General features: G+C 41.6%; 1 protein-coding gene across 10 annotated transcripts in view; it reads right to left on the reverse strand.

Moving 5' to 3' along the window:
* The window catches only part of ARHGAP24 (Rho GTPase activating protein 24), a 514890-nt gene that overhangs the window by 325313 nt on the left and 177380 nt on the right, over positions 1–12197 (reverse strand). For 4 of the 10 annotated variants that reach the window (XM_065597530.1, XM_042856432.2, XM_042856431.2 and 1 more), the window contains exon 2: positions 3003–3343. The exons of the other annotated variants lie outside the window; for them this stretch is intronic. In XM_065597530.1, coding sequence (XP_065453602.1) covers positions 3003–3108 — 106 coding nt within the window. In that variant the 5' untranslated portion in view covers positions 3109–3343. The remainder of the gene's footprint in view (positions 1–3002; positions 3344–12197) is intronic. 10 annotated transcript variants of the gene reach the window in all.

A 12197-nucleotide genomic window follows, 5' to 3' on the forward strand; every position in this document is an offset into this window, starting at 1 on the left:
GTTGAACAACACAATGGGACTGCTTGAATTCAGGAGATTCTGGCTTGCATTCCTGAGTTCTAACAAAAGATACAATTCTGAGCTCACTTAGACCCTTCTAAATCAAGAGTAGTTTTATTGAAGTCAATGGTGAGATCAAACCAAGGCCCCAAAGCCTGCGTCTCATCTTTACACATAACACCTTCCCCTTGACAGAAAAAAGGGCAAAGTAGGTGGAGTTGATCCAATATATGCAAAGAATATTTCTATCCACATTTTTACACTTGCTTTTCCATTTTGTTTAGCGCATGTTTTTAACTGTGACGCATATTGACTATAACTAAGCCACTCTTTAAGATAATTTTTCCAAAATAACGATACAAGGATCCCAGATCTCAGTTACATTACACAATAAATAAGTGATGAGTCAAGATTAAGAGCGCTATGCTGTCATAAATCAGCTGAGCATATAATGCTACTAATTCATGAGGGCATCTACAAATGCAAATACATAAAAAAGTGACTGTGGGCAGACAAATACTATTTTCTTCCACAAGTTAGAGAGGACTGCATAATTGACTAACAAAGAGAGAGATCAAAGACTGATTGGGGCTGGGGGGAGAGTGGGATTAAAGTAAATTGATTATCTTAGCATGGAAAGATGGAACAGCAGAATGTACTTGTGACAATACTGATGTACATTAGCACCAGCTGGCAATGATCAGCCTGGATTGACAGAGTTCAAGTACTTCCACAACTCATGTCCAAAATACCTTTGCATTATCTTCAGATGGAAGCTACCTCTTTGCTGCAGGTGGCCATATAAAGAGTAAATTATACCTTAAGGCTTTAGTATATTGTTAAAGAAAAGAACCCCCAGGGTACCTTGGCCACTTTTTATCTTCAAGCTTTTAAGTAGGTAAATGCCACACTGATAACTCTCATGACTGATGTTCTCAGCCTGGTATAGAGAAAATAGTATGGACAGTTACAGTGCGAGCTTTACCTACACTCTCTCAATAGTGTACTTCAAACCTGACCTGAAGGATTCTTTCTGGAGTGGTAAGAAGGCAGCTCTTTTAGGAGAGCCCAAACTACCTCGCTGGTGCATGGTTGTGTAGTTTGGATATTCCTTTGACAGAACACTTGGCTACTGCTCCTTCCCCCTCCCCCTCTTTTTGCAGCAGAGGAACCCAAACATATCATTAGTAAAAGCCAGGAGGAGGAAAAGAGTGAAAGTCTATTAGATAAATCAGTTTTGTTACTCCATTTGCCTTTTCATCTCAGGTTTTATTTGATACAGAATTGAAATGAAATAGAATAAAAAAGCTCTTTTTTCTTATTGTTAAAGATTGGAATGCAGAGGAAATGTGTACCGTGCTAGTCATTAAAGAACTAGAACTTCAAAAAGTCCAGTAACCTGAAAGGAAAAGACTGTCAATTAAGGAAAAGTACATATTTAAACTGAGTAGTATAGCTTTTTTTTTTTAGTTCAAGATTATGTTTAATAAGATGTGTATAAGAGCACCTAGTACAATGGAGGCCTGACCCTCTACAATACAAATCAACAATAACACTTCTGACAGTGCTTAGAGCTCTACTTTTAAAAAGACAGGACAAAGGAAATAAAAGTGGCTTGCCGATCTACAATATACACCAACGACAATTCACTAAGTATCGGATCTGCGTTTGAAAAGAAAATACTCAACTTTTTCCTCAAAGAAGACGAGGAAAATCTCTTTGCGTAATAAGGCAAGCTATGGCTTTCCACAAGCAAATCTGACTAAATACCGAATATGCCTCAGTTGGGGCAATTTCAGTTACCTCATGTTTTTCAGAGACAGCAAGAGTTCTATACAGAAAATATTACACAGATAAATTTTCCTCCTACCATGCACCAAATCCTAACTAAAAAGTCACCCCCAGTAAACTCTTAAGACCAAAATTCTGCCTTTAGTCATACCTATACAACCCAATGACTTCAGTGGGGCTTCTCAGCTGTAACTGAAGGTAGCATTTAGTTCCTCAACAACTTGTTTCTAATACTATACTACCAAGGTGACTACAGTTTCTACAGTGTGTGTGTGTGTGTGTGTACACGCACAACCATTTTTTTCAGGAATTTTATAGGTTAATAGCATTCCATGGACTTGCACCATAGTCCTACTTACTGATCAGATAGCTGTGTTGCTTAAAATGCCCTTCAAAATACTTCCAAATAGACTCCCCCTTTCAACTAGATCAAGATCTGATATTTGGAAATGGCTACAAGTCAAGCAGCACAAAGCTAAGCTTGTCAAACGAGAGACAGGCGGATATATATTTCCAACACAGTATTCTAAGGAGCCTTCTGTCAGAAAGATAATAACAAGAGGTTTGTGGCGAGTCTCATGGAAGAGTTAAATGATAGGAGAAAGCTTGTAGCAAACTCAAGGCAAGCAAAATTTGACCTAGCCGTTTGAGACATAATTAGCTGCCATTGACCCTCAAACTCCTTTCCTCTATGTCCATAAATGCAATCCTAATTATTCTGCTGAAAAATTGCTGGCAAACCAGTGGTTTTAGAGAATCAGTCTCTTACATGGAGTCAGATCTATTCCCTGCCATCCCTGACTGACAAGAGCATCGTCTCATTAAGGTCTGTCTGCTGTGTATTCAAAATAAAATCTGAAATACCACAAATGACTTACCTATGAAATTCTTCTGTAACAATCAATATTTATAACCCCATTATACCAGCTTCACGCTGCCCCCCACGACTTTTACTTTATTGTGTTATTGTCCTGAACTCATTTGGTATTCAGTATCATAGCACAGATTGTAAATTAAATCATTAACTGGGTATTTCCACCAGGTATTTCCCCTTTAATTTCCCAATAGTTCATGGACACTTAAAGCAGCTATGAAATCTTTACTATGCAGTCAGGTAGAGACATAATAAAACAATCATAATTAACATGTCCTTGTGACTAGGGTAGCATTTTCTGTCACTCCCTAAAAGAATAAAAAACAGCAAAACTCACGATTCACAGCTTTCCTGTTCACGCTGGAAGATGAAGATCTCAGAAGCAGTGTCCCAGGAGTGACACCATCAAACAGCATGCAAATGTCTGAAGGGAGTCTAAGCATTTAGGATTCTCTTTAGTGTTAGCAAAACACCACCTTTGCTGAACTGATGTTCTGCACTTTTCAAATTGCCTGGTAAAGGTATCTGGAGCATCGTGTGCCTGCATTTTACGGCACTGCTGCATAAAGGCTTAATCTTGTTACATGATAAATAGTCTCGACCATATGTGCCATGTGGTGTACGTTCAACTTGCTGCTATGGTCCTTTCCTGGTGTCAGCAGAGAGGCATTCTGAGTCCTGTGAGCAGCATCCTCAGGCCGAGGACAAGGGAGAGAGAAGTACGTGTGGGAATTCACCACATATTAAACAAAGGAGGGCTCAACAGCAAACAGTGAGGTAATATAAGTGCTGCACTGACAGAACTCTGTCTGGCTCTCAGATTCACACAACAGCCTGCACAACCAGCCACACACCTCCTTCTCCCTGCTTATTCCCCTCACATCTAACAAAATGATTTGTCTGACAAATGTAAAGCTTAAAATGATTAACACTGGTTTCTCCCATACAAGATCCCTGCTAACCACGACAAAGGGCAGAGTGTTAAGAATTGTTACAGAAGGTGACAGCTCTTTGTAATAAGTTGGCCGTCTTTAAAGTTGAATTACTGTGAGAATCCGGCAGAAGTGTTTATGACATTCACATTCATATCCAGTAAATTCTTCAGGGTTAGTGTTATTACCAGAAATGTCAAAGAAATTAATGCTTGGCTCATTACTGTAAAGAGCTACCAAAAACAGAAAGTGATCTAATGCAGTGGTTCTCAACCTTTCCAGACTACGGTACCCCTTTCAGGAGTCTGATTTGTCTTGCGTACCCCACATTTCACCTCACTTAACAACTACTTGCTTACAAAATCAGACATAAAAATACAAAAGTGTCACAGCCACACTATTACTGAAAAATTGCTTACTTTATAATTATATTTTATATAATTATATTTTATATAATTATAAAATAAATGACTTGGAATATAAATACTGTATTTACATTTCAGTGTATAGTATACAGAACAGTATAAACAACTCACTGTCTGTATGAAATTTTAGTTGGTACTGACTTCGTTAGTGCCTTTTATGTAGCCTGTTGTAAAACTAGGCAAATATCTAGATGAGTTGATGTATCCCCTGGAATACCTCTGCGTAACCCCCAGGGGTATGTGTACCCCTGGTTGAGAACCACTGATCTAATCTGAGAGAGAGATATGAATTTGGTGTGGATGATTTCTTCTCTCTTAAGACAATGTTGGGTAACACTTTATGTGTAGACATGGAAGAGTTAGATTTTTAATCGGTAAATGTTGATTTCCCCGTACACAAAAACCGATGAAAAATAATTCCATTTAAAAAGATAGGCAAAGAAAGAAAAAATGCCACTTGAGAACTTAGAGTTTCATTTAAGGATATTTACTTTGTATATTTTGACATGTGATGTTGACCATTTATATTTTAATGGTTATGAAGCTTTAACTTTTTGAATCTCAGCATCTGTCATTAAATAATTACCTGACCTGTCCCATAATTTCATGGAACTTGAAAATTTAAAACTGAAAAAGTGCTTTAAAATATCTGTAATCCATTGAAATTATATAAAAAATAAAAGTCAAATTCAGCCTCCTCTATTTATACATATCAAATGCTCCTAACCTACTCATTTGGGGTTGGATTGCCTCTCTACATCTGTCCCTGGCACATTTGCAAAGTCAGCTGTAAGATTAGGGCCCATGTTTGTAAACACCGTCTTACCCTAATATTTAGTTAGTTAATTAAAAATACATAATAAAGATCATTAGGTTTTACATATATCCATGGATTTCAAAAGTGAAGCCCAGGGACATGGCGGGATGAATCTGGGCAATATCCATTGTGCACAGCATATGCCAAGAGTGGGGGAAGGATATTACCCATTTACAGTAAAAACTTTGTTATCCAGCATGTTGAGGGAATGGGGGGTGCCGGTTAATCAAAAATTCCAGTTAACTAAGAGTTATATTTACCAATGGGTGCGGGAGGGGGTGCAGGGCACGGGCTCTGGGAGGGAGTCAGGGTGCAGAAGGGGACTTGAGACAGGGGATTGTGCCGCAGGAGCGGTTTCGGGGTGCTGGATCCAGGCTGTGCTCCCCTCAGGCGGCTCCCCGCAATCGGCAACATGTCCCTCAGCTCCTAGGCAGAAGCACGGCCAGACAGCTCTGTGCACTGCCTCTGCCTGCAGGCGCCGCCCCCGCAGCTCCCACGGGCCACAGTTCCCGTCCAACGGGAGCTACAGAGCCAGTACGTGGGGTGGAGCAGGGGCAGTACACCGAGCCCCCATGGCCGTTCCTCCACCTAGGAGCAGCAGGGACATGTTGCCGCTTCTGGGGAGCCACGCGGAGCCAGGCAGGGAACCTACCAGCCCTGCATCAACTGGACATTTAACGTCCCCGTCAGCAGTCTGGTCAAAAACCGGACACCTGGCAATCCTATTGAAGATTTGCATTGGGAGATATCAGAAATGCCAGTTTCTAGAGCTTTCTGGTTGGTAAAATGCCGGATAACACAGCTTTTACTGTATATACGTTTACTCTAACCCAAAGTTTATTTTGCATAGAAATAAAATAAGAGCCCTCTATATATGATGATTTCTCAATTTCTTGCTGTTCACACATTAACATCCCTTAGGAAAGAAACCTGACAAAGCTTATCATAAATCTAAGTGTATACAAACATGCAAGCTTTAAATACATCACCCAACATGTGTTTCTGAACAGTGAAGCCAGCTGGCACAACTCTGCAGGTGCTGTGGTCTCCTGGGAGGTGCATATTTTTAACTCCAAGCTGATGCAAATGGGAGTTGGTGGCACTCTGAACCTTGCAGGATCAGATCCTTACATAATATGACCTAGTTGCAATAGTCCACTTTTTCATCTTCTATAGGGACATTTACCAAGTTTCAGTACTATCAGACCCAACTATTCAAAAGTCATGAGACTGGCCGAAAAAAATCATAAATGTTAGATTCCTTTCTTTCGCCTTCAGAGCTTTGAGCTTTTAGGGTTCATGATTTCAAACTTTCCTCTAAAAACCACAGCAACTAGAAATTTATTGCTAAAAAAGAGAGCGAGAGAGAGAGAGAAGAGACGAGATTCTCACGTATCATAACTCCAGGAACTGGGGCTTTAAGAAATATATCAAATATCATGAAAGTTGCAATAAAATCATCGGTGTTGGCAATACTGATATTGCAAGATAAATTAAACCAAACATTTTTTGAAGTGCAATACTATATGTTCTTATAGACATATTAGAACCAAATTTTAAAATTTGCTTCTAGTATGGTATTACCAGGTCATGCTAGAAGCTGTTTTAGCCGGAACCCCTTTTTAATACAAACCTGAACTTGGTTAGAGGCACTTTGTAAGGAGGACCACTGCCATACTTGTACAGTGCTAGCTAACATCTAGGACTCAATTTTACACTGCAATAAATAATCAGCAATGACTAATTCAGCTTGTAATAACTGCGTAATTAAATCTAAGTTAAATCATATTAAGATTATTAATTTAAAGTGCAGATATCAGAAATATAACTATATAAAAATAGCACCACCCAACATATGAGTATCCTGTGTTTCTGCGTTATATTTGCTTGCTTTATATATCTGTATTTACTGAGGAAAAAAGATATATAGATGAAGTTATGACAGAACAAGCTAGATTCCATTCTGCCTCAAATATCAAAAATAAAATTAAATCCCAAACTTGCACCAGTTACTCACATACCAGGGCCCTAGCTACTATGTTTGGACTCCAGAATCTTATTATTGGTCACATTACATAAGCCAGAATGTACTCCCTTTGACTGTCCGATTGAGTTTGTAGGGTTGGACTTTTCCCATTACCTTTTAAACTAAGAAAATTTGACCTGGAAGTCACTGAGGTAGAATAGGCGTGGAATCCAACAATATCCTTCTTAAAGATTCACAATGATTATAATCACACTTTAAAGCCAGGCACCCATTTTTAAATTATCTTTTTATCCTGTGTTTTGCCAGAATCTCATTTATTCCTGCTCAAGACAAAGCAAACCCAGACTTAAAACTTGGAAGTACTAAAAACTGTGCTATGAATTCTTATTTAACTTAACAATTCATTGACTGTAAGGCATAGTTTGTTTCTCCTGAGTCTGCTCCAGTCAGGCCCCTCCACCCTCCACAGCCATCCGTTTACTTGTTTCTTGGGGCTGAGAGTGAGAGTTAAGACAGAACTGTGGGAACAGCTGCACAAATATTGCAAACTGCCAGCATCAAGGTTTCTTTCCACTGTGCAGGTTTTTTGTTTTTAAAACCACTTTACAGTGGATAACCCCAGTGACCATCCATGCATGCAAGACATGATTTTGATCTTGTTCTCTCAGAAGAGAGGTAAAGGCTTAATTTTCTCTCTCTCTCTCTCTCTCTCTCTCTCTCTCTCACACACACACACACACACACACACACACACACACTACACAGCACACTTTCCAAAACAATACTCTGATCATTAAGCGGTGCTGCAATCAATATCAATCAACATATCAATTAAAAAATATTCATAAGCTGTAATTTAATTCACAGTTACTCCAGCATTCACATACTTGTCACAGCAATACGAGTATACAGTGTGTTCAAACAGGAAGTTTTAGATGTTTGTTTTATCCTGTTCTGGGCTATTCACCAATAGGTAATTTTTTTATCTCTCGGTTATAGACCAAGTAGTTCAGGTAGATATGACTAGCAACACCTTACAACAATAATTAACTAAATTAAAATAGCCAGTCCCAAATACACACCATAATAGTGCTAACAAGTTCCTGGTGGTATCGTGGCATGCAAAACTCTAACGGGTGGAGGATTTTTTTTAATTCACCAATTTTCTGAATTTTTTTTTATAAACGAAGTAAATTAACCCTCAGCCATTGCTAGAATTAGAAATATAGGGCCCCATTCTCAGGTCCAGCTAAACTGAATTCAGTGCAGGACTTGAAGAAGAGGAGGCAAAGGTGACATTTCCCATCTTTATGTCGTTCCCCATTCTTTAGGTGATCTGGTATTTCAAGCAACTTAGAGTAGCCTCAGGCTGCTTTAAGTAACATCTGGCTGCGATGGCCCTCCAAAGTGGCATTCCAGCAACTGGGATCACTGGAGCAGAGAGGTGCTCCAGTCACAACCTCTTTCCACCACCATGTCCTCTATGCTACAGGCTGTGAAGGTGGATACAGCACAGCCACTTAAATCAGCCTTAGGCTTGCTTTCCACTGCTTCTGTAATGCCAACAGATCCCGGTCAGCGGCAGCCTGGATAAAACCTGAGACCTCTGGAGCTTAATGCATGAGCCTCTACTGCATGAGCTAAAAGACATGCATCTAGTAGCCAAGGCTGTAACAGGCTCATCAAGCTCTGGCTGATCTAGGCGCCATTAGAGGGGGACATGTGACCACACCAAGCAGGCATGGGTTACACTTCTGCAGGGCCAGGCCTGCTTTCCACCGGTCCAGGTGGATCACACATTTCAATCTTTTTCCAACCACGTATCTATGATGATTATGCCACTACACACTAATAAAACAATCCATGATCACATACATACAAACACATTATGGTCATTAGTTGGGACTGAGCTTGGAATCTTTAACATTAAAAGCACGTTTGTATCACCGGACCTAAGAGGACAAGCTTTGCTAGCTGTAAGCAAGCAGCGGGCTCGATCCTAGCTGATGTCCCACACATAGGACATAGAAGAAGAGCTTATCTTTTTAGGTCATATTACGGTTTGCTAAGTGCCAGCTGTGCAGTAAGAAGTTCTAGTTCAATTAGAATCCAGCCCTTTGTTTCTGCAGGGTTCATCTCTTAACTGTACTCCTGTACAAGAGCAGCAATATGTTGTATACATTTGTAGATTGCTGGAAAATCCTTTAGCAGTTGGCTGAAAACACACAGAATGTTTATTAGAGTAGACTGATTTACCCTCCCTTAGTCAGGATGTACTGACAATGGACAACTCTCAGGCCCATTCTACTCTGTTTTAGGTTTCCTGTAAGACCTGCATATGACTGGGGATGTGGTAACTGAGGGAGAAGAAGTGGTTGCAGCAGGACAGTTAAGGGAAAACCCAGAATGCTGGGTTCAGGGCCCAAGATTAGGCCACAGTGAATAGGGTGGACTGGGGCTGCCCTCTTCTCTCCCAGGTGAGGAACCACTCTGACTCCTTGTGGGTCCAGTCAGCCCCTCCCTCTCAGAACCAGGGGAGTGGAGCAAGCTGGGTAACATAACCTATCCTGGAAAGAGAGACTTAAAAGCCACAGCTAGGGAGAGACCTGGATGGAGCCAGGTAGTGGTCAGGGTCTCTCTCCCAACAGGACAGAAAATAAGCTGCCATCTCCTTAGACGTTTTAAAGAAAACAAAATACTGCTAGCCATTATGATTGGGGAGATAATCTTGGAAACGCAGAATGCAAACTGATGCAGTGATCTCTGCCTGAGTCTGCAGAGGGCCTGAAACAATAGCTTTGAGAGAGGTAAACTGCCTGATTTATTTCAATCAGAGCCCTGTAGATTCTGCAATTCTGTTACTGCATAATTTGGCAATTTTCAAGATGCCCCAGAACAAACACATATTTGCTCCAGAATTCACCATTTTACATTTGTTTTGGTTTCCTGCCTACCGGGACTTACCTACCTTTGACTTTTGCTGCTCAACTTTCCCAAAAGCAGAAGTCACTTTGATTAGAGTGCATGCACCCTGCACTGTTCCACACAGCTATGCTGCCAGTGGTGAAAGAGCCAGAGCTGGAGTGCAGCAGGCAACCAAGAACTGAGGGGACCCAAAAGAAGATGCTGAGAAACCCAGAGAACAGTGTAGAATCTGAGGCCCAGATAGCCAGGGAGATGAGCTGCTGACGCATCCCCTTACCTGGTTCTGAGCTACAGGAACCAAGTCCTACTGAGTTGGACAGCATAGAAGAAAAAGCAACCCAGCCTTGAAAATTTTCCATCAAAAATATTCAGCCGAAGGTTATGCCAATTAAACTGGTCAGCTATGACCCATAACTGTATGGGGCTAAGGAAGGAGGCATGAAGGGTACTTCATGACAAGAGAATAAATGAACGTTGCCATAGAAATGTGTTGCTGCTGTTGTGGAATTTAGTCCTATTATGCCATGGAGTATATAAGGCCCTGTCAAACTAACAAGATGTTTATTTTCATGAGATTACAAATTTTGTAGATAAAAGGTAACAGTGTTGAAGTAATATACTTAAACTTGTGTAAGGCATTTGACTTGATACCATACAACATTTTGATTAAGAAACTAGAATGGTACCATTTAATGACATTGTTGATTTTGTAGGACTCAAAATGTAATTGTAAATGGGGAATCATCACTGAACAGGGTGTTTCTAGTGGGCTCCCGCAGAGGTCAGTTCTTGGCTTTACACTGTTTAACATTTTTATCAATGACCCAGAGGGGGAAAAAATCACTACTGATCAAATTTGCAGCTGACACAAAGATTGAGGGAGTGGTAAATGATGAGGAGAACAGCTCACCAATACAGAGCAAAATGAATCGCTTACTGACCTGGGGCCCAGCAAGCATTATACGTTTTAGTAAAGCCAAATAAAATCCTACATCTGTGAACCACAAATCCAGGCCAAACTTGGCCTAGGAAGCACTGACACTAAAAAAGATTTGGAAGTCTGGGTGGATCATTAGTTGAACATGAGCTCCCTGTGCAATGTTGTGGCCAAAAGGGTTAATGTGATCCTTGGATGTATAAATGAAAATCTCCAGTCGGAATAAGGAGGTTATGTTGATTACCATTCCGTATTTGGTGCAACTGCTATTGGAATACTGCAAGAAGCTCTTTCAGAGAAGAGCCATGAGAATCATTCCAGGATTGGAAAACAGGTCTTAGACTGAACGATTTACGAAGCTCAATCTATTCAGTTTACCAAAGAGAAGGTGACTTGATCACAGCCTATAACAGAGGTCACCAACCAGTCGATCGCAATCGACTGGTCGATCCTAGAGAATCTCCCAGTCGATCACAATCTCTGGTGGCACAGTGGGGCTGCCCTGCCCAAGGGGTAGGGGTCTCCCTCCGTGTGTTGCTCCCACCTGCAAGCACCGCCCCCGCAGCTCCCATTGGCCGGGAATGGGGAGTTGTGGCCAATGGGAGCTGCAGGGATGGTGCTTGCAGAGAAGGGCAGCATCCAGAGCCACATGCCCCCCACCCATCCCCACAGGGGCATGTTGGCCCCTTTAAGGAGCAGCATGGGGCCAGACTAGGCAGGGAGCCTGCCTTAGCCTCACTGCACTGCTGACTGGGAGCCGCCCAAGGTAAGTGCCACCTGGCGGGAGGTCACACCCCAACCCCCAGGCCTGAGCCCCCTCCCGGAGCCAGCAACCCATACCCCCCCTCCTGCACCCTGAACCCTGCCCCAGCCCTGACACACACACCCCTTGCTTGGCCTCCAGGATGGCAGGTCAGACTAGAAGCTCACAAGGGTCCCTCCTGGCCTTATAATCTATAAATCTCTGTGAAATAGTTCACTGTTTCAGTTCAATGAAGGCAAGTGTCCTTAGCACAAAACCTAGTGGCAATATTAGAAAAGAAGCCAAGAAATTAATGCACTTGGAAACAAAGGCCCTGATCCTTCAAGGAGCTCTCTGCAGAAAAGTCCCCAAAACAGAAACTCAATTACTTCCAGAAGGCTCTTTGCAGGTGTGTGGGGGACAGGGGTGGAGGGAAGGTGGAGGTTTGCCAGCATGGAGTTACTTAGAAGATCAGGGCTTCAATAGGTCCCTCCAGGTCAGAGTTGAGGCTCTTTTGTTTTGTGCTGGGGAAGCTTGAGCTGCCACCATTTGCTATGGCTACTCTAAAGATAAGAAAAGCTTTGATTTTTCAGGGCTGTCAATTCAACAACTTTGAGGAGCACGAAGAAAACTCCTTTTTTCAACAAAACAAAAAAAGAGATTTCAGGATGTGTGACAGGGTGACCTGGCATTGCTGCACCCTACCCCAACACACACACACTTTACTTCCCCTAGACTCCACAATCAAAAGCCATTCTAAAAACAGC

Source organism: Chrysemys picta, chromosome 5 (assembly GCF_011386835.1).
Source record: "Chrysemys picta bellii isolate R12L10 chromosome 5, ASM1138683v2, whole genome shotgun sequence".
NCBI lineage: Eukaryota > Metazoa > Chordata > Testudines > Emydidae > Chrysemys > Chrysemys picta.